The 27826-nt window shown below is 33.7% G+C and overlaps 1 protein-coding gene and 2 long non-coding RNA genes across 3 annotated transcripts; all 3 read left to right on the plus strand.

Moving 5' to 3' along the window:
* Positions 1 to 1981: 1981 nt before the first annotated feature.
* Positions 1982 to 15387, plus strand: LOC128556435 (uncharacterized). Its single transcript, XR_008370660.1, has 3 exons — positions 1982 to 2101; positions 9561 to 9690; positions 10237 to 15387. It is a non-coding gene; the product is annotated as an uncharacterized LOC128556435 (long non-coding RNA).
* Positions 2110 to 5297, plus strand: LOC128556436 (uncharacterized). Its single transcript, XR_008370661.1, has 2 exons — positions 2110 to 2278; positions 4405 to 5297. It is a non-coding gene; the product is annotated as an uncharacterized LOC128556436 (long non-coding RNA).
* A 4584-nt stretch (positions 15388 to 19971) lies between the features above and the next one.
* LOC123552054 (uncharacterized) lies at positions 19972 to 23265 on the plus strand. The gene is made up of 3 exons (XM_053542257.1): positions 19972 to 20058; positions 20354 to 20380; positions 22167 to 23265. The coding sequence occupies exons 2-3, from the start codon at positions 20373 to 20375 to the stop codon at positions 23263 to 23265; spliced, it is 1107 nt and encodes a 368-aa protein (XP_053398232.1). The 5' UTR covers positions 19972 to 20058; positions 20354 to 20372.
* Positions 23266 to 27826: the final 4561 nt, after the last annotated feature.

Consider the following 27826-nt stretch of genomic DNA (forward strand, 5'->3'; position numbering starts at 1 on the left):
AGATTATTCCTTTTCCAAAACCTAAGTAAAGTTTTGAGAAGTATCTTCGCTGGATTAAGACTTGTGGACGTCCTCACAGACAATTGAAAGTGGATAAAATCGACGGAAACTACCACATATTTGTATATACAATGGTATTAATATATCTAGTTTTCACTTAATTCACATTTGACCCGGGCGCCGTGCGATAAATTAGTCTAAATTTGGCACCGTAGGTGGCTACGAGCTACGGTGTAAGTGTTTACATTAAATACGGGCATCGTGCCGTATCTTTTTTTCTTTTTTTTTTTTTTTTTTTTTGCAATTTCAGTGCAGTTTTCTTGCAGTCACCGCAGGCTTCCAACGGAACTCTTACGTGCTGGAGATGACCAATATATATAACCATCTGAAAAATGTTATTCCATATAAAGGCCGCCGCACGGAAATGATGCGGCCGCTGTAGGGTGGCCGCGCGATGATTGCTCAATATCCAGGCGATTTCATTCGGTACTGCAGCAAGCAGGAACCCTGTGGCAGCTCTGCGAGTGCCGTGCGAAGGTCTCGGGTGTCTACAATCTCCGTACGATTTCTTTTAGGCACTTTGTCCACGGAATATCGTGCGTTGGCTGCACGATCAGCGCATGACCTCCTAACGATGCCTGTGCGGAGACTGTGCAATGCCACCTACGACATGTCTACGGTCTACGGGCTTTCAATTAATTCTAATATGTATAACTTTTCGCTAAACAAAGTCGTAGAGGCTGCGGAGCCCGTACGAAAATCGCACATCCAACCCCCAAACCCCCTCCCCCACCCCCACTGCCTCCGCAGTCACACAGAAAGGATGATACGGGCAGTCTACGGGTTCTGCAGACACATCGTAGGCCAAAGATAAACTAGGCATTGTTGGTTTATTTCTCAGCCATAGCACTTCTTATTGGGCATTTACATAACAAGAAACTGTGAAGAGAAAGTGCCAAAATGTTCAAGTAGCAAAAATATGAACTAAAAGTGCTACATTATTCGTTCCCAAACTTTTCAGTTGCCTCGATCAACATGTACGTGGAAAGACATCGGTGATGTGAATTCTTTTTAGGTTGAGGGAGAAGGGCTATTTATACCTAAAATGTAAATGTATCATTATCCTTCAATGCACTTTTTCCAGTTTTGCACATGGGGCATAAGTACTGATAGAGTACAAGTCGAGAAAATACTAAGAAAATATCAAACTGAATGATAAACCGTGAAATATTTTTATAACAATAAAAACACGCATAAACTTGTCAGTGATTTATTAAAGAAGCAACACAAAATTTTCAACAATAAATATCATTAGTAATTGTCGTCGTGTAGCCTTCTTCCGTCTTCTTTTGTCTTCTGAATATACATGCTTTCTCAACTAATTCCGTCCCCGAATGTCGGAAAATCCCAAAACTATCAATGTAAGACTCCTAACAGTACTTTCTCGAAATTCATCTAAATGTTTTAAAGACACATAATAAGACAGAAAATTCTTGCCAATCTCTTCAGAAATATCGCGTAAAGTAGCAGCAGCAGCCATTATCGATCTAAATGTCGGAGGTTTAGTATTTTGTGGTACCACGTGACCTGTAGGCGGAGCCTGGCGTCTGGTCAATTGAATACTCTTCAAAAAGGAGGTTCTCTATTAGTGATCTAATACCTTAAGCCGACAAGGCTGACTTACGGGTTGTGCACATCGTCTTGATGAGGTGATAATTTTACCTAGTAAGTTTTATGAAAATCCTTCAAGCGGTTTAGGAGATATGGAGCGGGCTCGAAAGTGTTACGGACAGACGGACGAACGGACGGAAGGACGGACGGAGACCATTCCTATAACCCCCCACCACTTGTGGCGGGGGATTAAAAATAGGACTGAGAGAAAATAAACAAAGAATTTTGTTCTGGGACCTGAACATGATTTCAGTTTTAACGATAGAAAAGCCGGTATTGATTTCTTCTATTTATACACCTACTTTATTTTGGTAACAATTGTTACAGGTGTATATTTATGTAAATATGACATCGATTCTATTTTTAAATTTCAAAAAGTCGACATGTTACAGATGACCTCATTTGTGGATTTTCAGTGAATATATTACCAGTAAGTAATGTTGTTTGCTTTTGAAATAGAAAATGTGCTATTACTATTGTAGGGCCATAGATTTTTCTTGATTTAAGCAGAAATTTTCTGAAATGTACTTTTGGTTTCGGGTTTGTCTTCCGTAAGACTGCGAACCAGCGAGGGTGCCTAGTATTCTAGTCACTTGATTGTGACCAGGTAACAGGAGACCACTTTTCACTTTTTCACGCAAGAATCCGTTTTGTTTAAATTTTGATTTGGTATATTTTGACATATATGTATATTTTTGATAAGGTTGTATTTGTTAAATTTAAACCAATTTTCAGTGCAAGTAGTACACGGCTACTTAACACTAGCTTCTCCACCAAAAGGTGGTTATAAGGAAAGGTGATGTCGGCTTTCCATGGTGCAGCTCTCAACGGTTTTTGAAGTGTGCAGATTAACAATATATAGTAAAATGTGAATTTAACTTATCTACATACATTTTGAAACCGATCATATATACACCAGGGAAATGTCGACGGGTCCTTAACTTGTCAACACGTGTTGGCGGTGGAGCTAGGATTTAACAACCGTATAACAGTACCATGTAACATCATTTCAAATCTGATGAAATTCTGCTGTGACCAGTTGTGACTTAGATGTTACATGCCTCAGTCAATAAGTCATTGCATATCAAGTTTAAGCTTATACTTGAAAATTATTTGAGGATATAAACTCTTAAGATTGGTCTAGTTATATGTGAAAACACTGTGCATGTTATATAGAACAAAATATATTGAGCTGTTCAATGCATGAGTACTAGCCAGCTGCTTATTTATGCACATTTCGAAGGATGCATGAACGTCGTTTTGGTACAGTACTACATTTTGTGAAAATGATGATTCAAATAATAAACATAATCATCATCGTCGTCATTATCAACGTCTTGCGGAGAAACTGAACATTAAAGGCACAACGAAATAATGATGATGATATTTTGGACACCAGTACACACATACTGAATGACTTATTGCCCTGTCAGCCATCCAGTAAGAGATTTATAACATAACATCACAAATAAATGTTCACCTGTGTTTTTAAGTCAATATAGACCGGTGATGCAACATAGATTATGAAACGTTGGCAAATTGAAAAAAAAACTCTTTCTGACTAAACTAGTTTTCTTATAAAATTACCTCATACAATAACAGTCTATAAATTATAGCCTCTCCGGCTACGATGCACAAGAGGTCTGCTCTTAAAACGAATTTTCTTTCAATCTGACTAAAGTATATCTCCTATTACGCTACGCTTAGGATCTGAGAACGGGCTATTGATAGCCTCGTTCTGACGACCCTTTCGCTAGCCAATCAGAGCTTAACTTACAACATTTTGCAAATCTATAGTTAGCCTTGATATTTTTTTATATTTACAATTATTGTGTCGTAATATTTCAGATAGCCGGTTAGTTCAGTCGGTAAGCCACTTGCTCTGTAACCACTTGCTCTGTATCAGAGGGGTCCCGGGTTCGAACCCTGGATTGACTGCACATTTTTCTTACTCTTTGACATTCGAACAAGTCGTCTGATTGGTTCAAATAAAAATAGATTTGCGAAAATAAAAATAGCAATATTGGAAATCCAAAATATACAGAAGACGAATGTAAATGAGTCATTCTCAGATCTTCGTTTAGAAGATCAAGTACTTTAGTCAGATCAAATATTCTTTTACAATGAATTATTATTGCTTTGAATAAACTAAGTAACGAAGCTTTATTGCGTACTGAAAGAATAAGTATGTACTAATTTTAAGGTACTTATGCATTATATTATATGATATACTTTAAAATATATCCAAAATAGTTGGCGGAACACATTTTCTCCCGTAGTTTTACTGAAAAAACATACTTTTATCCAGATATACCTAGTTCCATGTTAACCATATCACCGTGCAAATGTCTCTAGTCGGAAAGAATCATCCACTGTTTCAGGACTGAAATTTAGCAATGTGATATTGTTCTTGTTTCGGAGTAACTTTTCGCTTTAAGTGTAACTGCGTAGCAGGCTTATGGAACACTGGTCATATTGCCGAAGCGCTCGAGTTCAACTTATTTTATTCAAAAGCGATTGAAAACATAGAGAGGGCACAGGAAATGCTTGGTAATCGTTGTTGTTTTTTCTCGTTTTACAAGTAGAAACGTATAGCGTTCTGTTTACATTGAAATCACGGTTGTTGAAGTCAAATACATTAAGCTTACACGGTTTCGAGTGTCATTGTGCAGTCTCAGTGATTGTTAAATAGGAGTTTAAAAAAATGATATTATTATTGTTTTATGCTTTCAGAAGTAGATCGTACACAGTTAAATTGGTCAGTGCAAATGATGTTGCAGAATTAAGTGGTTCTCAAAGTGGTTAAGGCATTTCAACAAGAATGTATTATGAATTCAGAAAAAAAACGGAGCTTCATGTTATTGGAACAATTAGACATTCTAGTTACTATGAGTGTTAATCATGAAATATATGTTTACAAAGCTGTAATTCATAATACATGAGCTTTTGTGTGATCACAAAACAGGTACATTGTATTTTTACTGGAGTGAGTTGTCATCTATACTGCGCCAAAGGATGACGGTGATCATGACGTTAGTTTGCGTGGATTCAAATTTTTACCATATCCATACTTACAGGATATCTGTTTGTCATCAACCGATGCTTTCAAGTGGTGTCTGAAACTTGCAATTTCTATTTACACAGACAAACTAACAGTAAACTATTCATAAGAACAATTATTGCTACTTAAATCATATTTTTGAAGTATGATTACTGTATTGAGATATTACATGCATGTCACAGCTTTCATTTGTTAACATGCCGTTCATATTTGAATCTTTATGAAATTATTTTCAGCAAATAACCACTGATTGGTAAAGCTTACATTACTAACATATGGTTATCATTGACAGAAATCTCTGAATGACGGTGGAATCTTAGGCAGGACTGTTGACAATTTTGAAAAAATCATATGTTACAATTTAGCATTGCTTTTAATGCAAGTTAATTCATTGCCATTTATGTAATGTTATTTTTGCTAATGATTAAAAATTGCTATTGCTACATGTAACCAACTTTACTTAATTTCAGTACATGTATACACTTTAAATTTACTTGTGCAGTACAAAATAAATGCATCTGGTTATCGTTACTACAAAAGCTTGAATAAATTATTTCGAATGTTACCTTGTTTTAAGTTCTTATCTAAATCTTTACCATTTATATGCAGAAAATATATTAAAATTATTACTGTTAGCTAATATTAGTTGTGACTTTAAAAAGCCAGAGAAAAGAACTGTCACAGCAGCAATGCCCGGAAAACCTCTGAATGTATAATGGTTTACTTGTAGTAATTATCATACTTGTGTCTGTTTGAAATAAATGTATCCGTTTATTAAATGAAGAGAAATATGATAGTAGCGTTAAACTAAAAATGGTTTGAAAACAACACAAGCACGGCTTCGTTTGATAATAAAGTTTATTGAAACATTATGCATTTTGCTCCACAAACAAAGGACACATGTATCCTGTGTATTCACTGTAAATGGAGTAAGAATATCCTGGTTCAATTCGTGAGTATGTTAAAGTTACTGCACATAAGACGTTACTTATAGCTAGAAGAGGAGCCATTTTCATATTTATACACCTAGTGTAATGCTACTCTTACTTTGGGCTGTGTTATTGCTGAATTAAACCAAACACATTTAAAAGATCGTCTGGCTTTGTATTCCGCATAACCAAAATCAAGTACTTTACGAAAGGCTAAGCGTTAGCACAATAATGATGGAAACGTGTTGTATACTCTGTGATACAGAAAAGTCGATGCGCGGATAGGTGAGAGATCATTATGATATCAATTCTGATGTAAAATTGCTACCTGACATTAAGTTCGTTACTAAGAGTCAGCATATTTTATCGTAGTATTTCAATCAGCATTTAAGAAAGAAAATGAAAACGGCCGGCGTCAGCTTTACAAAAGTCTTAGATATTTAATCATATTTTAAGTGCATCTTAGTTGAAACCCAGGCAATAAGCCAGCCAAAGACATTGATTATATTATAAATAATATACAGATGTCTTAAAATTTTTCGGTGACGTCATGAACTTCAAAATGACTGCTCATAATAATCTACCCATTTCTTAAACATCAAATTCTATGATTTTAAAAACTGGTCATTATTTCAAAATCTTTGAATCACTTTTATTTGCTTAAGTACACATGCTGAAATAGACCAAAACAATTTAGACCGCTTTCAAAAAAAAAGGCTTTGTCTTAACACTTTCATTTGTCAGTGGTGTGCAAAAGCTGAATTAACTTAGGACTATCTAAATATGACCTTTAAAAGAGTAATGTCCTGGACAAAAAGTATCCCACTTAGATATCAAACATGTTGAAACATATCTGTTTCGGATAGGTGTAAATTGATCCATTTCCTAACCTCTAAAGAAGACAACAAAGCTGCCAGGAATAAAATGCATTATTGGAGTTTACAAATGTATATACTTCTATAGCCATTTTTAATAAATTTAAGTTTCATACAAACTTAAGGCGATGTTTGTCAACAATATATGGATATGAAGATAAAGAAAGAAATTGTCGGTACAACGTACTGTGTTAGCCAGTAAAACAAAAGAATTCCAAATTAAAAGGAAAAAAAATATCCTTTAATGCGACTTACCCACACATATCGTGGTGTGATAATTTATGAAATCAAACGTTTACCTACATTGAACTTTAAGTGGCATATTTAATGTTCTAACAATGTATTTTTCATCGAATTCTATCCAAATCGTTGTTTTCCTAATAAATCAAAAATAAAAACACCCGTTTACCATTTCTGATAAAGGTTTTTCGGTTTATAATAAAACGGAATCCCGGCCTTCAGCGAGCACCTTGCAAACATCAAGTGACAGTGAAAAAATGATAATCAATAGAGCGTACAAGTATAGGTATCGCATAGTGTCATGACGTTTTGAAAATGTAACTAAATGAAGTCAGCACACTATTGTCCTTAGTATGCGCGGATCCAGCCACATTTCTCAGAGGGGTTCCGGCCGAACTTTCACTATGAAAAACATGTGTCTTTAAACACTAAATAATTTGATGTGACTTGTGCGGATGCTAGCCGTTTACAAGTACAGGGTTGCCAATAAGTTTTTGTTGAACAGGCTGAAATAGAAAAGTTGCCGAACAGCTAGAGGGTCCGGGGGCATGCCCCCCCCCCCCCCCCCCCCCCCCGGAAAAAATTGAAATTCCATGCTTCATTTCCTGCATTCTAAGGCATTTTAGGAGCATTTAAGAACACACTTTCCACTGGAATTTTATAAACAATATACCCCTTATTTTCACGTTTTTATGAACTCACCAGTTAAATTTGGGAAAAATAATAAGATTAAGTTTTCTTTAAAGTAGATTTCTTCTTTTTTTTAGATAATTAACATAAATATGGATTACGTCAAGGTCTTATTTAACAGCAGCCACATACACTTCGAATGCCGTCCTATTGTTGCCTTTTTACCATTTATTGTTTACCATTTTATACCCTTCTTCTCTTCTTTTCTTTTTTCTTTTTGGATTTTCCAGGGGGTCCCCCTTGGATCCGCGCATGCTCAGTATTGACCTAGAAGGGATGAGAGAACCAAATCATTTCCGCCCATATCTGCCAAGCCTGATAACATTGATATCAAAAGACTGTTGTATGTTATTCTATTTTTATCATGTAACTCATACAACCTACCTAGAACAATATATGTCCTCATCTCTTATTTCGTAAAGGTTGACTTCTGAAACAGAAATTGATTAATTCATATTTTACGCATTTGGACATTCATCCGCCCCTGAAACACTTGAACGGAACAATACGGCAGCCATACAGAACTTCGACAATGTTTATTGACTTTCTGATATTCTTATAAAAATATAATATCAATGAAATAAACTCTTATCTGCCTAAAAACCATTATCTTTAATAAATCAAAACATGCTTTATTTCCACATTATTAAACATTTGACTCAGACAACTACATGTCCAAAGCCCTGAAAATTTCACTTCCAGTTCCAGACTCAGAGATACTTAAAAATGTAATCACTTAATTTACACTGATCCAAGAAATAATAATAACACAAACATTTTTTGCTACTAAATAACAAAAAGGGATGCCTTAAGTCATGCATAAATCAAGAAAGTAAATTGTCAAGTGTATTGTAACCCTTTCCAAGAAATGATCTAATGGCATGTAAACATTGTGATGTCATGATGAACGCTCCACAGTGACGTCATTAATTGATATTGTCTGTGTGATAAATGTCGAGACAAGCGTATTTAAGGAAATGAGTTGAGATTACAGATTTTTTTTAAAGTTATGCAACATCAAAATAAATCCAATGTTTACAAAATAAAGCGTTGGAACGGTTTATAGAAATGCTAGAGAAAAATTGCGAAAACTCAAATGTTCCCGTAAATCTGGAAACTAGAAACTTATCAACCATTTAATTTCATGTATATATATGAAATAGTGGCGTCATTTTGACTTTCGGTGATACATTTTTTAAAACATACAATTCACAATGTGTGGGTTAGTCGCTTTAAGGTATTGGCTTTCAAACTCAATCACATAGTATGCTATATATTTTAATACGTCAGATAAATTCTTACGAGTACATTACGTTTCAATTACAAAGTAATAACCCTGTCCCATAATTTAATCAACAGAAATTGCGATACGGTAAAGTTATATTGATATATCAGTATAAACTGGGTTAGTTTGATTAATTATTTGAATTCTGTTTTCCTTTGTCAGTGTAAAATAAGTAAGAGGGGCGAGGGCAATTGTGTCTGGAGAAGAATTATGCGCAACTTAAAGAGCATTTATTTTGCTGATATTACGTCTTATAGTTATTTCACATAAAGATTTTATTACAAACTTCTGAACTTGCACTTATTTTGAGAGCAAAATGTTACAATTGTAACATAACTAAATATTAAATGGCTGGTTCAAAATTGATTGAACAGTAAACGCTTTAACTTCGTTTCATGTCTAGGTTCTGTGATATGGACTGCTGACAAACGTGAAAAATGCATTCTTCTAAAACAAAAACAGAAAAAAAACAAACAAAAAACAAACAAATAAAAACGATGTGGGTTCGAGATTCTCTTAGGACGCTGAATTCGTCATGTGAGGAAGCCATCCAGCTGGCTTACGGAAGGTCTGTGGTTCTACCTAGGTAGAAAATAGTCCAAACAAAACTATGAAAGTGTATTGCCCAACGGTCACCATACTTCCCTGTATATTTTATTTGGTCTGTAAATATCCATATTCATACAGGGATGTTGAAAGCCAAAGTGAATGTATAAATCATAATTGTTTGTGGTCTTTAACTGGTGAATTATTAGGGCAAGTTATCATCAGACTTCACATTTGTTCACTATATTCAATTTCTGTTTTAGGTTTGACCTAGACTGAAATATAGTCTGCTCCTACATGTATAACAAACAAATTTTGAAGTGGCGTTCGGACTGATATTTTTTCTAGAAATTGCCAGCAACGCTTAAAATTAAGCAGACGACAAGCTGTATGGTAAGTGTCAGTATTACATTGAAAATAATGATTTCTGTAACCTAGTGAAAAATGAAATATTTTTCCTTCGCGCTTCTAGCTAAAAGTAATAATTATGATGTAACAGTTAATAAGTAAAATAGTAATTGATTAATACATGTAATAATATTAATTATGTTCATATAAAACATTACAAACTAGTGCTGGTTACATTTTACTGAATCACAGGTAAATAGGTAACCAAAACATATCAACTGTGGTACCACATATTATATTTTGAAGCAACAGACTACAACGGAATAGAAATGAATAATTTAATTGAACAATAAAGTAGGAACTGAACTCCAGTACATGTCAAAAATACGACCGTGGCGTAATTCATTGAAACACCACCCGCACGAGTAAAATGAATCGAGTGCCCGTGCACACCTCGAGCATTGAACGTGATCCTTAGCCGTTTCATTTAAATTTTCTCGATTGTTCTCACTTTTCAAAATCTCAATGGATCGGTATTTACATATATGTAATTATATTGGAGTTCTGTTTTCTTTTCTTTGTATGTTTCAGATCTGGCACATGAAGCAAATAATACTAACGAACGTTTGGAAAGGTTTTTAGATGCAGTGATAAACTACATATAAAACGAAATTACTAAGGACAATGGAAAACTATTGATGTATTTCTAGACATATACATCTTTTTTTCCATTGTGACAATATGACTAAGTTTAGTTTTAAACAGATAGCAATAACAATAGAGATTTTAATCATAGGTCGCAGAAATTGAAAAGTACACTGACAAATATCTATTGCTTACTTGTGATTAAATTAAACAACTCTAAATGAATTAGAAGAAATTAGAAGATTGAATATTGAAGTGCTTATTATTTAAGACCTTAAAATAAGTTTTGCTTTTCTTCATTTGAGGAAATAACCGTATTTACCTACTGGTTTTATTTCTGCAAATGTCGAAAAATGAAATCTACCAAGTTACCTCATGTTAAATGATTATGGCTCAGTCAAAATTGTCATGTGGAAGTAAGGATACTGGTACGGACAAAGAAACTGTTGGAAAACAAAATGTTGCTGCGGAAAGCACGAACAAGAAGGACACAGAATCTGAATGTTTTCACGTGGATGACAAGCGAGAATTAAAATATAAAGTGGCCCATAGACATCCTTTGTACCCTCCAATACACTCCAAGCAGAAATCTCCACCAGAAAAAAAGAAAAAGTCATTTGGAAAAAAGTATTGCTAACAAGAATAGCACAGAAGTACTTTAATTTCGATCATTCACATCATTCTCGCATGAATGACTGGTATTATAAAGACGCAGGGTCATATTTATAAGATTTGTTTTTCTTAACACGACTGAATTAAATAATTTAGTTTTTATCAATTTCAGTTCAAATTTTTAACTATGCTTATACATATACTTCACAGATACTACAATACACTGAGATTTTAAAAGTATAAATGGTTAATAAGCTTATACTTTAGTGAAGAATATTTACGAAATTTGTTTGGATCTTTACATCTACTAAAAAGCTTTGCATTGTTTTGCACAGTAGCATTTTATCAGTTATAACTTTTATAATAAATCTTATCGTCTATTGATTTTAAAACATTTGCAGATCTTAAAACTGAAATCTTATACAACCTTTTGTTTCAATCAATTTGCCATTTCTTTCATGATGTTCTTAAAAGCTTGACACGGAAGAAAATAGTTATAACATGTAGAGCTACCTTTAAACGTCCCTTAATTATATTTTGATACAATATTCTTTTGATTAAATCATTCTTAATATTTTGAATATATATTTACAACTGAAAAGCTGGGCTGGCAGAATATGTATATTAATATGAGGATTTTATGTATGCTGACATTCTGTAGAACCATTTTAATATGGACAGCGATGTACTGATTTCTAAATCATATTGGAAACTCGCCAATGTTTACTACATTTTCTGAATCGTTAATTTGATTCATCATAAATTTGACCTACATTCTTTTTCTTTTTTTTTTTTGTTTTGCATTTGGAAATATGACACATTCAGTGATAGTCCAGATAATATATATTTTATTTTCATATAGTAAAAATAGTGGGATAATAAGATGGGCAATGGTAAGATAGTAGAATGACAGTGGTAGGATGATAAGATGACGATGGTAAGATAGTAGGACATCCATAGCTGACAAAATGATATAGTGCCATCCAACTATCGCTATCCTACCATCTAACCATCGCTTTCCTACCATTCTCCCGTCATATTATCCTACTATCTAACAATCGCTATCCTACCATCCTAATATCTTACCATCCTATTATCCTACCATCACTATCCTACATCCTACTATCCTACCATCGCTATTCTACCATCATATTATTCTACCATCGCTATCCTACCATCTTACTATCGTCATCCTACTATCATATTATCGTACTATCGTTATGCTACCATCCTTCTATCCTACCGACCTACCACCACGGGAAGAAAAGGACACAAAGAGTTGGCAGGATAGTAGGGCAGTGGGGTGGTAGGATAATATGATGAGAAGATAGTAAGATGATAGAGTAGAATATAAAATAGGAGAATGGCAATATCCTATTATCTTACCATCGCCTATCCTGCTTTCCTGTCGTCCTACCATCCTACCATTGCACACTGGTTGTAGGCGATGGGTTAGGTATGATATGTAGCATACAGTTCATTTTAAATAATAATCTTTTTATCGTTGTTTAAACCTTTATTATCATTTGTTAGAGCGAGGTAGAAGTTATCGTATGCCATAAGTTTGTTTTCTGTATCGTTAATTTGAATTGTCTCATTGTTGTGGTATTCGTTGTCTTTACATTGCGATGCCTGAATGACACTTTCAGTGAAGACATCTTAACTGTAACTTTGTGCGATTTAGATTTTTTATGTCACGAAAGTACATTTGACTTAACTGATATGACAGTGCATTAAGTCAGGAAACTAAATGAAAAAGTGAAATTTGTGACACAGTGCACGGAATATTCAAACGCACGATGAAACTGCGACAGAGAGAATCGTAAGCGTGTCTTACAAAAAAGGAATTTCTGAAGAAATACCGACAAGTTTAAGATGTATAAAGGCGGTATTCTTCACTAGTATGACACTGAGTCAAGTGTCTTCACCGAAAACAAGTATTATTTACTTGTCTCCAACAATATGATGATGCTAATAGTCATGTGGATCAAGTATTACCACTTCAATTAAGAAAAATAACTACATTGTATTTCGGTGGTGGGTTTCGTCGATGATTTATATTTTTCTGATCATTTGTTTCAGACTGCATAACATTCTGTATACTAGTATTTTGCATGAAGCTTGAACAATTGATATTTTATGTTAAACTGTCTGAGGGATGCCCCTTTACTATGGAAGACCTGGAGGGACAATCGATTTCCGTACTTCCTACTCCTGACTTCTAACTTTTACACTTCTCACTTCCTACTTCTTGACTTCCTACTTCCTACTTCTAACTTCCACATTTCTGACTTCTAACTTCCGGACTTCTGACTTCCAACTTCCTGACTTTCGACTTCTGATTTCCAACTTCCACACTTCTTACTTCCTACCTCTTGACTTCTTATTTCCTTCTTCTAACTTCCTGACTTCCGACTTCCAACTTCCGTACTTCTGACTTCCAACTTCCTGACTTCTTACTACCGACTTCCAACTTCCGTCAGAGTATTGTGACATTCCTCTTCGTTTACAAGAAATAATATTACTATTAATAGCCTTATTTACAATACCTGAACTAGTTTGAATATTTGTATGATATGTAATCTCAAGATGTTTTTATTTGTTTTTCTTGTAAAAGAATGTAACCTGAATGTCTGAAATTATATTTACTTATCTACCTTATTAGCGCGGCACACAATGTTTATTTATCTTACATTGTATTATCGTTTTTCAAAAGATGAAATGCGTGTGTTCTAGCTTTCATGTAACTGATTATGCTTTTTCGAGTGTAAAAATGTACAATTTTTTTTTATGGTTTTCGTGTGGTGAACAGTATGGAATAGCTAAGTAGTAACCCTGTTATTTATTTTATCAGTAATACTTTTAATAGTTTAAAAATAACAAATGTTTCTATAAAGTCTACACTTAAGTCACCATTAAAACATAAAAATAGAAGCAAATGCATTATGGGACTTACAAAAGCTATTTACACTCACACAGATCTTTGACCTGTATATAAAATTTTGTTTTATTATCTGTGTGTGCAAATTAAATAACCCGTTGAATTGTTTTCTGTACAATAAGTGTTTTTGAAATTAATTTGATAATATCTCCAAATTCAAACAACTGTTTATGACTGTTTTGATTTTGCTTGGCTTTTTAAGAGCAGTAGCAATAGATATCTATTGGCGTGTTTTACTTTTGTCGCATTATAATTGTATAGGGTAAGGTATGATGAATTTAGCATTTTAATTTGTTGCAAATTTTTATCTGTTGTGGTATCTGATTTATCAAATGTTTGTATTGTAACTTATACTGCTAAAAGTACAGATTTCTACTGAAATGGGTTTGATATGTACGTACATGCTACTAGCAACTACTTTTATATTGGTTTTATGCTGGCGTAGCAAGAGTGTAAAGGCTTGGGGTGGGCGCATTAGAGGACCCATCAGCTAAACCGACCCATATTTCTCTGATGAGGTTTTGGTACGGTTCGACTAATTGTTTGTGAAATCATTCCACTTGCCACTAAGAAATCAAGTCATTCTTTAATTTTGGCTCAGTTTATGAACCGTTAACGGGTCTAATTTCTTAATGTATTTAAATCATTTCTTTTATGATAAATGATTACAACATTAACTAACGAAAATAAACAAAATATTTTTGTGGGGGGACTAGAGAAAATACGCTCCAGTCTGAGCTACGGTAAATTAGTGCAATCGGTAACACCGCTGACCCCACAGTTACAATAGCATAATGGGATTTTCAGGCAAGGTGGTTGGGTTAAGGAGAAATGTACCTGAGATGTGGGAATAAAAGAAATGAAGAAAATGCATTTTATTTGAAAACAAATTCGTTTATTGCAGAATAAAGCAGTAGACTTGATACTTGATGAAGTTAGGTGACAAGAATTTGTGGGTAATGTAATATATAAATGTCTGAAATTAACACGACAGTATTCTTCAGTTGTCAAACTTTGATTATGGTCACTAAACAATATAATTATACACCATCAAGAAAGAAATGTTGAGTTGCCCCGGATAAGGTTTTCAAAAAAAGGAAGATTATCAAAAACTATGACCACCTAGAGTTATAAGATTCCTTGTCACTGCATTTGCCCTTACTGACCTCTATCAGTATGTGAAGTATGAAGTTAATACCTTACATAGATATCAAGTATGCCACGGTCAAGGTTTTCAAAAAAGGGAGATTAGTAAAAAATCGGACTACCTAGAGTTATGATTCCTTATTACTGCACTTCCTCTACATGAGCTCTATCATACAATTTGTAAAAAGATTTAAAAAGGACAGATTGACGACGGGAGGACATATTCCACTCTCCGGGGAGCATAAAAAAGGACTATGTTTTGCTTCAAACTAAGTCATGAAATATAGAAGCAGAACTTCGAGCATCTCGAATAGGTGCAGTTGTAAAATTAAAAATGTTTGAAACCCATTCTTTATAGTGTGAACTTATTTCTTTATTTTACTTACATCAAAAATATATTTACACGCGGAAGTGTTCTTGTGTTATAAAAATTTTTTTCATTAAAAAAAAAATATTTTTTTTTTTTTTTTTTTGTTTTGTTTCGCATTGTAATGCTATCGGGTTCCCACGATGTTTTGTACACGATTAATCGATTAACTTAAGTACAAAGAGCATTTGTTTTATAAAATGACAATAGAAAAATGAAAGCTAGGTGTGTATTGATTAAATTGTAAACGACTTACTTTACTGTGACGCTATGACTCTGATTTCACAGGTGTAAAATATACCGACTTAGCTTTTAGAAAAACAGTTGAATAATTGAAGTTAGAAGACAATGCCATGACTAAAAGAGACAAAAGGTAGGTAAAATAATTTTATTAACTTAAATTTCTAATGGGTTGCTTCTGAACATACTATCACTAGTTGAAATATTTTACAAATGTAACACAGTTTCATATTGTGTGTTTTATCATTTTTTCATTCATGCGAAAACGTGCTAACTTTGTAGGTTATCCTGGTTAGAAAAGTCATATTTTAAAAGTACTTAAAGAATGAAAATCTAACGTCTGTAATATTCACGGCCAATATTAGTTAAGTGTCAATGGATCCGTCTTAAGTGTTCTAAACAAATCAATCAAATCAACAAAATTCGAAGCTACTTTAAGATTTAATCAACCATCTACAGAATTCCGAATATTTCAAAGATCCTTATATGTCTATGTCTAGTTGTATGGACAGCTTTAGACTTAGCAACCATCAAAAGTGAATGAAATCAAATATGCCAATTTTCCAACAACTGATTAGGCACAAAGTGATTGAACCTCGTTATTGGCAAAGCACATGTACATCTATCTATGACTTCCACTAATGTAGTCCTACGAGACAATGTATGTGCATAATTATAGTTACATGGTTTTTCTTTTAAAATATATGTATTTTAAGATTAAACAATCTTATTGCGATTTTTTGTTTCCTATCAATGGCGTTTGCCTTTAACCTACACAACGGTAAAACTGTATATTTGACAACCAGAAATAACACACATAAATCGGTATTTAGACCATATGGCAATATGAATGTGTAAATTTATTTAAATAGATAACGATTGTAAACATACACACACATGAAAAAAATATATCAATAAAATCTTTAAGAAAATCAATTTGAAACCTAGATCATAAAACAAATTATAGACATTTACTTATTTACTTTGTTTCCGTAGCTTTTAAATCACATTAACATAACAGGGCAAATAGTCATATGACCAAACAATGAGACGAATAACAGACAGTTGTTTCTATATTTAGATGCTCATGTAATAAAATTAAGATTGTGTGCAGAATCTGTTTGAAAAAGAACATTGTTTGCAGATTTATTGAGAGACAAATGTTTGATTTGTGACACATTTTAAAAACGATCAAAATATTCAGTTAACCTTTACTCATCTACTAATCCCTTTAATAATAACTGATAAAATAACAATTCATAATGCCTGCACATTATTTGATAAGTAAATATTAGTATTTGTTTCATATTTAACTATCCAGTTAGTATACTGCAACTCAAATGCAGAAAACAATTGAATATCAGCAAATATATTCGGGAGTTCGAATTTTCATGATTATATTTTTTCAGGTTTTTCTTTTGTTTTTCCTGCTCGTTTTCATTTTTGTTCCCATTTTTGTTTGCGTTTTGTTTTTCTTTGATGGTTTGTTTTTGCGTATATGTCTTTATATAACATAATGTTATGCTCATTGTTCGCTCAAGTGCAAACATGTAATGATATGATGCTAAACCATTCTCATCTGCCATATTGGCTTTAGATAATTCTCTGTTGTGTTGTGACAGAGCACATTAGAAAATCTTAATTTTTTATGCAAGAATGAAATAAAAAAATAAAAATAAATGTCGATGCTGAGTTTCGAACTCACAAAAAAGTCATGGCAAAAGAAATGTTTAACGTGAACATTATAATTTACCGCTGAGCTAATTTGTAATTGGTACTGAAATGGAAAACTTTTAGATTTTAACATGATGGAAAAATGTGTAATTCCCTGCGTTCAATTTTAATCTATTTATTGTCATGTTTGTAAATATCAAGTTATCGCTTATCTTATTGGACCCAACTACCACTCTCAAAGTTTATCATTTAATTGGTATTTTTAGTCTATCCCGATGACGAGTTGTATACCGGATTAAGAACGTATTTACCTGTTTACCTCTGTAAGGGGACATCTCAAAATACTCAAGTGATATAACGAGGTTAAGTGTAGCATTATTAATGCCATGACTTTATGTATTTATTTCATACCAATCTAGTGGTTAATATGTTATTCTGGATATGTCATCTCTTAGTTTTTAAACGTTTTAAAGTGAAGTTGCACACGTATATGAATTTCCCGAGCTTTGAGGAAAGTCGCTTTGAATTCAGACTTGTGTAACCATATTTTCAACAAAGATAAATGTAAAATTATGGATAAACTTAGAATAAAAAGATGAACTATAGAATTTTAGGCGTACTGAAAAGGCTGCATTATACGAAAGAGCATTAATGCCAGCTATGTGTTATTCAATACAGTATGTAACTCTTAATTTCGAGTTACATACCTTTCTAACCCTTATTTTGAACAATTTGTTATGCCTTGCTGTAAATTTTGTCATACTGCTTCGGCATTTCGAATTAAATAACTCAAAACTAGGATTTTCTAATATCTAATACTCAAATTTTCGACTTAGTATCTCGTCTTAACAATTCTATGATAAAACTGAATTGCGATAACAGGCATTGCAAGTTATATCTCCAGATTTCGCACTGTCCACGCAAAATGTCACTTATGTAGCCATATGGTGACCGCCCGAAACTTTGGTCGTAGTTTTTATTTGAAAGTCATATGGCTGATCGACCGACAATCTGTATTTTCTTTTTTGGAAGTCACATGTCAGGCCGATCGACCGACATTCGCAGGTTAGATAGCTAAAACCCATGTGAAATATTTCGTATTATGCGCCGACCGTATATCATTTCCGTATTCACACAAAAGGAAAGTGGAATCACTTTATATCACTGTATTTTCTGCTACATTTTTGTATTGCATTTGCTCTGTCGCAGTGACATAACGACAAACGTTATGAATATCGTTATGGCGCCCAGTCAAATGTCGTCTCTCAGACCGTCTCGTCCCGCCAAATGTGCCTCGCTGAATGTTGCCCCACCAAACGTCGCCCCGCCTAACGTCACTCCGCCAAACATCGTTATAGCGCCCCGCCGACTTTCACACCGCCGAATGTCTCACTGCCGAATGTCGCTCTACTAAAGGACGCCCCGCCTGACCTCAGAGCATTTATTTTTGCATAGCACTAGCCGTATCATTGAGGAAGTAAAACATATTTCTCTACTAGTATTAAAGTTACTGCTCGGGTAATACTTGCCATAAGTTTTGCCAAACCCACTTGCTCAAGTGTAGCATTGACCTTTCGAGAAGGATCTATTGTTCGCACGACAATTCATCCCGCTGAGGTAAGCGTAAGGTGCGGTTCCAATGTAAGACAAAAGTATAATCCCGATAAAGATAAGACGGTCCGACGGACAAACGCGGGCACGCACGCATATTGCCCTCTATCTATATTCCAAGAAATGATCGTGTAATTTAAGATCGTGGGGTAGGAAGGTATGTGGAGGGGATGGTGGTGAGATTGAGCAATATTCTCTGGTAACACTTCATTCCATCAAAATTAAAATCTTACAATCTTTTATCTCCAATTTAATTGATCCTGGCATGACATTCCGGAAAGCGGAAACGACGTTTGACTGGGCGACATTTTGCGGACCGACGTTCAGTGGGGCGCTATACCGACGTTTCTCGAGATGACATTTGTAGGGACGACATTCGGTGGGGCGACGTTTGGCAGGGGACCATGACGACGTTCGGCGGGGCGACGTTTTGCGGGGCGACGTTCGGCGGGAGGCATAACGACTTTTGGCAGGGCGACATTATGCGTGGCGACGTTTGGCAAGACGCCTTAACAACGTTTGTCGTTAAATCGCTGCGACAGATCGAAATAACGAAATATCACAAATCAGTCACCGTATATCATTTCAAGTCATTTTTTTCGATTTATGAATATTAAATCCTTAAATGTCTGTAATAATACCAATACCTGAAGTCATTTAAACATACAGTTGTTCTAATATATATATATATATATATATATATATATATATATATATATATATATATATATATATATATATATATATATATATATATTTAAACGCAAACAATATATTTCAAAAGTATTGGAAAGCACCGAACTTAATGTGTTGAGGCACCCTAAAAACAGTGAACATACGTGTGCTTTAATTGTTTGCAGACACGAACGATTTAAAGAAGTAAAATAATGCTATATTTTCAATTAGATATAGTAACAAGTCTATCTGTTTTATTTTCTAAACCAATGTATAATGATACTTGGAAATATATAATCGCATGCTACAGCCCTGTATCAATTTACATGCGCATACTTAAATGCATTTGAGAAAACCCCCAATATTTAATCGGCATACGACATCCAAGTCAGCATCGTGATAGGCTAGAAATGCCTATTAGTTTACTGTAGTAATATCAATGTTTAAAATTAAGATAAAATTACGCAGTTTATTTTGAGAAGGGGAATGCGTATTTTACAGTGATAATTTTAAGTTTGTTTGTTTTGGGTTTAACGCCGTTTTTCAACAGTATTTCAGTCATGTAACGGCGGGCAGTTAACCTAACCAGTGTTCCTGGATTCTGTACCAGTACAAACCTGTTCTCCGCAAGTAACTGCCAACTTCCCCACATGAATCAGAGGTGGAGGACTAATGATTTCAGACACAATGTCGTTTATCAAATAGTCACAGAGAACATACGCCCCGCCCGTGGATCGAACTCGCGACCCCGAGATCCGTAGACCAACGCTCTTACCTACTGAGCTAAGCGGGCGGGCGATAATTTTAAGATAGGGAATGAATAGGTAAGTTATTACACATTATTATTAAGAGCTTATTGTACTCAAAACAATATTAAAACCTGTTAAAAGGTAAATGGTTCAAATAACTTTAAATTAGAAACAAACAAAAAAAAAAAAGAATGTTAATAAACTTTTAAAACTTACTCTACGTTCAAAGTATGAATGTGGTAAATGCAACTTTTAAAACGATTATCATGTTAGTAATTAACATGTGTTTAGATTGGAATAGTTTTCTATAAAAGTTTATGATGTATTTCAGAAACTGAAATACTATTTAACATGGTATTATTAATAAAAATTATGTACATACATATGTAACATCTTTGTTTCCGTGATTCAATTTAATGATCTTCATACAGATTTAACACTTGAGTGGTTTCCGTTTGCACTTCAAGCACTCGGTGTGTGTATGATTTTACTATTATTAATTACATTGAATATACATTTCTCTTTAAAACTGAATGCATATTTGCAGAATTCATATACTGCTTATTCGATGAGTCATAGATTACCCAAAATTTGTTATGATAGGAATTGAGCGTATTAGCATTCATTTTACATCGTCTTGATTTTCATTGGTGCCTATGTGACGTTTGTACGGTATAAACAGTCTGCGCGCATTCGTTTTGATGTTGAATTTCGGGTGCAAATACAAAAGCTTTCGTTAAATGTTTCGAGAATACTGCTAGACTGACTAGAAATTCTAAAGATTTTACCATATTTATCTGGCGTCTTACGTAATAAATACCGGATTTCGATTTCATATTCCAGTATTAATAAGTGCATTTTGTATTTTTCTATTTGTTATACCTGTAAATCATTAAGGATGTTTTCATTTTGTCCAATTCAGTAGATCATTTGTGATATTATCGTTTATTATTGACCTCATAATCAAAGCAAAAGTGGAACGTTACTTTATTTATTTAAGCTCAGGTTAGGATAATATCAAGATTAAACCCAAAATGTTTGTATATACAAAATATTCCTTTAAACTTTTCCAAATAATTTTTGAAAAACTTCGGAGATTGTCGCATGCTTATTTCATAAATGTTTAATCAGGAAAATACAGATAGATTTCACAAGTTTAAAGGATTAACGCATATTTATTTCGTATATCAAAATAGAGTCTGACATATTTTTGAATGTATTAGTCATATCATGATTTTGGAAAATTGATATATCACAAATGTATTTAGATATCCTTTGTAAACACTGTGTGTTAAGATATATTTGAAACGATATTGATATGACTGTCATCTAAATAAAAAGGGCACCATTTAAGACATGTTCTTCGCTAATAAGGAAATAAAACATTTCTCAAACGGTACAAACAGAAGGAGATCTTTTAGAAGGAAAAAACAAAACCTAGCAAAATAAAATGAATGATCATCAAATGTAGCAGTATGAGATTTTTCTGTTCTGACAGGTTAAAAAACAGTGCAATAACCTTCACGCTCCTTGCATCAGCCTAAAAACTACGTTTAGGAGTGTCTACATTCAACACTGATATTAAATAATGTTTCACGGAGATTAGAAATAATACATATATGGAAAATGATAAAGAAATCGCCAGTCCCATTGAATAAATCATGTTCATAAAAACAACGTCATCGTTGATAAATATTTATTGAAACATACGTCATAGTTATATATAAAAGGTAACGTTTCAAATTGAAGCAATAGTTCTAAATTTTTCTGTCTATGTTTGTCAAATAAAACATTTAAATGTTTTTCAAATTACAATATTTATGTCATTTAATTTAAAAAGCTCTCAATTTTCTATCGACAGGTCCATCTTCCATACGTTGTCAACATGGCTTTTTCTGCATTTATATTTTTTCTTAAGATGGTTGAGAAAAAGATTTGAAATTGCAGAAAACTTCATAAAAAATAAATATGAAAACAGACTAAATCAAGAGAATAAACCTGAGCAATTTCAATCCGCAAAGGAGAACAATAGTTTTTCATACGAAAATACCACATTTTACGAAGAAAATGAAATATGCGAGCGTAGGCATGAAAACAAATCAAATGAGGTAGAAAACTCTACATTTTCTGATATACTGGAGCAAGATGAACCTACAGATGATTTTATGAAGCAACGTTTAGCTTCGCACGCGGCTGTGGAAGATAAAGTGACAGAACGCTCATTTATGGTTACTTCAGCTTCTTACACGGTACCAATACGTTCATTGGCAGAAACTGCAGCTTCTAATAAAGTGCTTGAAGATACAGTAACACAATTTTCATTGAAGGAAAGTTCAGCTGCTACTGTCACCAAAGAAGATATATCAATTAAACGTTTATTGAAGAAAAGGTCAGCTTCTAACACAGATATAGAAGATACGATGACAAAATACCAACTAAATGAAAGTTTATTCTCTCTTGCAGTCGTAAAAAATACAATGAAAAATGGTTCAATGATGGAAGGTTCAGCGTCTCGATCTGTTAAGGCAGAGAGAGTAAGAACAATTTTATCTGAAATCGATGATAAAGATTTACGTCAAATGTTAAAACTGCATGAAAACTCTGAAGAATTAATGATTGCACTAGGTTCGGAAGCACCTCGGTCACTTTCAAAAGATCTAATGAATAGTCTTCATAATAACGGATATCTTTCTGAACATATTAGTTATGATGATACTGTTAATGTTTGTAGTGACATGTACAAAACATACCTTGAAGTATTTGGAGGTTCAGAATTTTGGGTTTATGGACTTTATGTTATCTTAATTGAGCAGTTCAAAGTAGATGCAGGTACCAAATCTGACAAACAGAAAAATAAATTACGTATATCTGTGGTTTCGTCTGAAACATTCGAAGAAGCCTTGAGGCGCAGTCAGATACAAACAATTGAGTTAACATACACAAATGTTTTTTCCAAGTGACTGCCGCATGTTTATTGGAATACCAGTTTACAAAGGTGGCTATCTTAATAGAAAGGATCAGCTCTGAAGATGTTTTAAAATACAACATTCATTAGGTTAGATATACTTATTATTAAGATATTTTCGTACCACTTATCAAGTTTTTCACTTCTTTCAAATGCGATATCACCTAAAAAGAGTGAAAGCTAATGAGAATTGGCTCTATAATCTCAACAAAAATCTTTTTACGTTCCTTTTATTTCCTTGTTTCCTTATACTTGAATATGTCAAATATTATTTAATACCTGAATACGCATTGTTCACTGACTTCTTTTTTTTATTTCATATGTTACAAATGATAATACTAAAAACGACAAAAAGAATTTGAAATTGAAAACAAAAACTTGACAAAACGTATGATGCGCTGAACTTTGTAAACTGACTATTGTAGTATTGAACATTCGTGGTCACATATGTACTTTATCCGAGAATCACCTTTGTTTACTGGACTATTTTAATATAATGTGTGAAGAATATCCTTAGCTTATAAGATGACAAAATGTTATAATAATAAAACCGGATTGTTTAATGTTTGTGCCTATATATAAGGAAGCTATTCAGATTGCTTGCGAAAGGTCGGTGCTTCTACTCAGGTGCCCGCATATACCGGAAATAGTGCTCAAAGGGGCGACTGTAATGCAGGCGCGTGGTCGTGACTCAGTAGGGCTCAAACAAACAACTCCCGGGTTGAGTGGCCAACACTTTAACCTCTAGGTTATATCAATACAATAATAGGTAATAAGGTGACTTTCCAGCTTTTGATGTTGGAGGATGACCCCAGGTACCCATCACAGGCGGGTACCTTGATGAAACAACAAAAAGACCGTAAGCCAGCTTGATGGCTACCTCATATAAAGACTTCAACTTCCCAAGGGAGGCTTAGACCCACATCGTTGAGGAACTTAACCACTCTGCCACGGAGTCCTCTTTACGAACGAAATTATCAAGGTTTATGATATGAAAATAGAACATAATGTGTTTTACGACAGTAAAATTGGTAGTTGAACATTTGAATAACCAACTATAATTCGTTAATAATTGTTATTCAAAATTTCGTTCTAGGATATGTTGTCAACCAGGAGGTCTAAGTCTATCAGTCTTCATTTCTCATGACTATCCAACTGATTACTGGAATGTAGTTGCTAATTTGAATTCTGAACAAATCTGTACCTCTTTTAAAGGGACCAGATCATCCGATATAACGCCTGATTTCTATTAGATATCAATATTAAGCGCTTAAAATATATAATAGTAGCGGTGAGAACAGTTAATTCGGAATTATTCGATTAAGGATTGTAGAAAATATTTTCCTGAGATAATTACCAACTGTGCAAAATACATTAACTTAAATTTAATGATTTCATCTTTTTCGACTGACATATTGGTTTCCTATAAATGTTGAATAACCAACTATTTTACAATTGCTAACGTGAATTGGCAACTGGCTATCCTGAATGCTTTGAATTGAATGTGTTAAATATTGATCATTTATAACAAACTACGCGTTAAATTTTATGATTTTATTTTTTTATGACTGAAAATAAATTTTCTAATAATACACTGCGAAATGACTACTGGTTATCCTTGTCGTTGTAATGACTACGGAATGCATTTAAAGGGTTTAATATTAATATTCAACAATAAACCAGAGGTTTGAACTGAATGATTTCACCACTTTTGAATGACCAGGCAGTTTGTTATTTGCAAGCGAATTGGCAAGTGGCTCTCCTGATCTTTATGATTACTGGTTTGTTAATAATAGATATTGCATGGCGTTAATATTTGTGAACCTAGGCACAGGTCTATAAACACTATGTATACCCATTCCGAGAATGATCACTGACTTACCTACATGCTTCTTTGTTTTAAACCATACAGGTTAGTTTGGGTTTGTAAAAGGTATATTGCACGCAGGCCTATGTATAATTAAAGCAAATAATTAAAAGAAAGAACGAAAGCAAGCGTTACAATTGACGGTTACTATTATTTTTACAAAATACCCAACTTGCTACACACCTGTAAACATCTTTGTATGACATTTATATTGCATGAAACATTTATAAACTGTGATTGTTCATTCCCTCTAAGTTGTACTGTCACTTTAAGATACTGCTGAAGAAGAAAAACAAAACATAACGTTTTGAATGAATATTTCTTAAACATAATTCACTCAAATGACATTTGGCCTGGACTGGTTGAAAAGATCTCCGTACCTTATTTTTTTACATAATGAATCAAATGCAAAAAAAATGCAGTCTTTGCCAGACAATAAGCATAACGTAACAACATTCATTGTAAGCTGTTATTCTTATTATAAATACTAACATTTTCAAGGTAACTGAGATTTCTATTTACATTCCATGTAACAGTATACCTTGGCAAGGCCGGTCGTAACAAGAAAACCCCTCTCATAAATCTTTTGCACCAAATTATTTTTAGCCACAGGGTAATTTAGACAATCGCTCATGACAAACGAACTGATGGCTGACCTTGCAGTATTAATGTATACCTAATCCACACTTTTACAACTTAGCTAAGTATTCTAAAACATTGTTCATATGTGGTGAAAATGGAACGTTATTCCGTTCATAAAAACGACACCGATCTTTAGAAATTACCCCCAAACAGAGTTTTTGTGGTACTTTTCCATGATTGCAAAATTATATCAGTAACGTTGTTTGACCAGCCTTTGGATTTGAGTTGTCTCTTGATACTTAAAACTCTGCTAAATATGATTTCATTAGCAATGGTAACAGAAGAAGGCATGTTATGCACATTTGATTTTTTTTTCATTTGCGGGAACCAAACTTGTGTCGGCTATGTTGGTGCAATAATTATAGCTACCTTTTGTTCTATTATGCCTATCTTTCCACGCTGAAAGGAGGGAAAAGATAGATTAGTCCATTTGACCAAGACTGCATAAATGCATTTAATGCTACAGCATTATGGTCTACCACTCCAATTTTTATGCCTCCCCCACGTCCCCCCCACAAAAAAAACCCCACTTTCTGGAGGATGGGTAGGGACGGCACTAAAAGGTGTTCTTGCCCATCCGTCTGTTGGAATTTGTATCGCTCTTTACAAAAATGTTTTTGACCCAGAGTCATTAAACCTAATGTGATTGTTACTCTGCACAGTAAATTGTGCACCAGGGGTTTAAATTGGATCTCGTTGTATCAGACCAGAGTTATGGCCCTTAACATAGTAAAAAGTATGCATAAAATGACTTAAGATTGTGTAGCATGTATCTCAAAAAATATTTGTCGCAATATTATGAAGCATTTCAAGAATATTATGCAGCATGTGAAGTTATTAACCTTGGGTTTTGTTGCAGATATCACACTGTAAGACAGGAGTTATATCTCGCCATACACCAGTAGTTTGACTAATGTCTGTCTGTCCTTTCCTAGCAAGAATGTGTCACTTCAAGTCTGGAGACTGCGAAACACTGCCCTCATCAGTCCTCGCAGCCAGTTGATTATAATTGTAATAGGGTAAAACCTTTTTGCTTCTATTTAACGTCAACGTTTATAAATAAGCTAAAACTGTTGGATTTCGAAAGCTCTGGTATAACTTAAACGGTGTTAATGAACAGAACTGCATATACCAGCAACCGACGATTCAATCTACGGTTTTAAAATTATACAATTCATTTTATAAAACTTTAAATAAAAAACAGAAAACAATAGAACAGATCTTTGATTTTCATACAGCTGCTTAAGAAATTGCCACTGTTGGGTTTGATAACAATACGAATCAACATAAATTACATTAGTTCAAACTGAAAGTTAATACTTCTAGACTATTGAAACATTTTGCGACACGAGAAATACGTGAATAAGAACCAGATTCTTGAAAAATATTAGCAATTTAGTTGATAGCTGGTTGGTGGTGGAAGGATTATATATTTAAATAAAAGTTAAAATGCGAATTCCATAGCTGTACAAAGCATGGGGAAATTACCAGTCGAGCAATATCTCGTCTCTCTTAGAAATGAAATTCAAACTTGAGAAAATACATGTATAATAATATGCTTTCTATAAGTCCTTAAAGTAGAATTATCTCGAACTTAGTCCAATTATCATTAAAAGGCATACATTAAAATGTATAGAAAAATGATTTCTATGGAAAACCTTGCAGTTTACAGTTATCTGACAGCAGAAAGGGTGCAGGCTAGTTAATAAAAGTGACAATTAGTCAAATGTGCGTTCATGTTTAAATAACATGCATGCTTATTTTTAGTTAAATTGTTCGTTTTATTGTTTGTTTGTTTTTGTTGTACAGTTGTTGTTTTTTTCAATGTCTGTATTAAATACCGTATTGCTTAGTTTATAGAGAATATTAGGTTACCGTCTTATAAATTTAAATCTATTAAGTGAATCGAAGAAAGTATAAAGTCGAGGCTCAAGCCGAGACTTTTATTTTATTCGTAAACGAAGTTAATAGATTTAAATTTATAATACAGTAACCTTTGTTCTATTTGCTATTTATCCTGCTTCTGGTCTCAAATCATTTTAGATTA

The sequence above is a fragment of the Mercenaria mercenaria genome, chromosome 4, assembly GCF_021730395.1.
Source record: "Mercenaria mercenaria strain notata chromosome 4, MADL_Memer_1, whole genome shotgun sequence".
Lineage (NCBI taxonomy): Eukaryota > Metazoa > Mollusca > Bivalvia > Venerida > Veneridae > Mercenaria > Mercenaria mercenaria.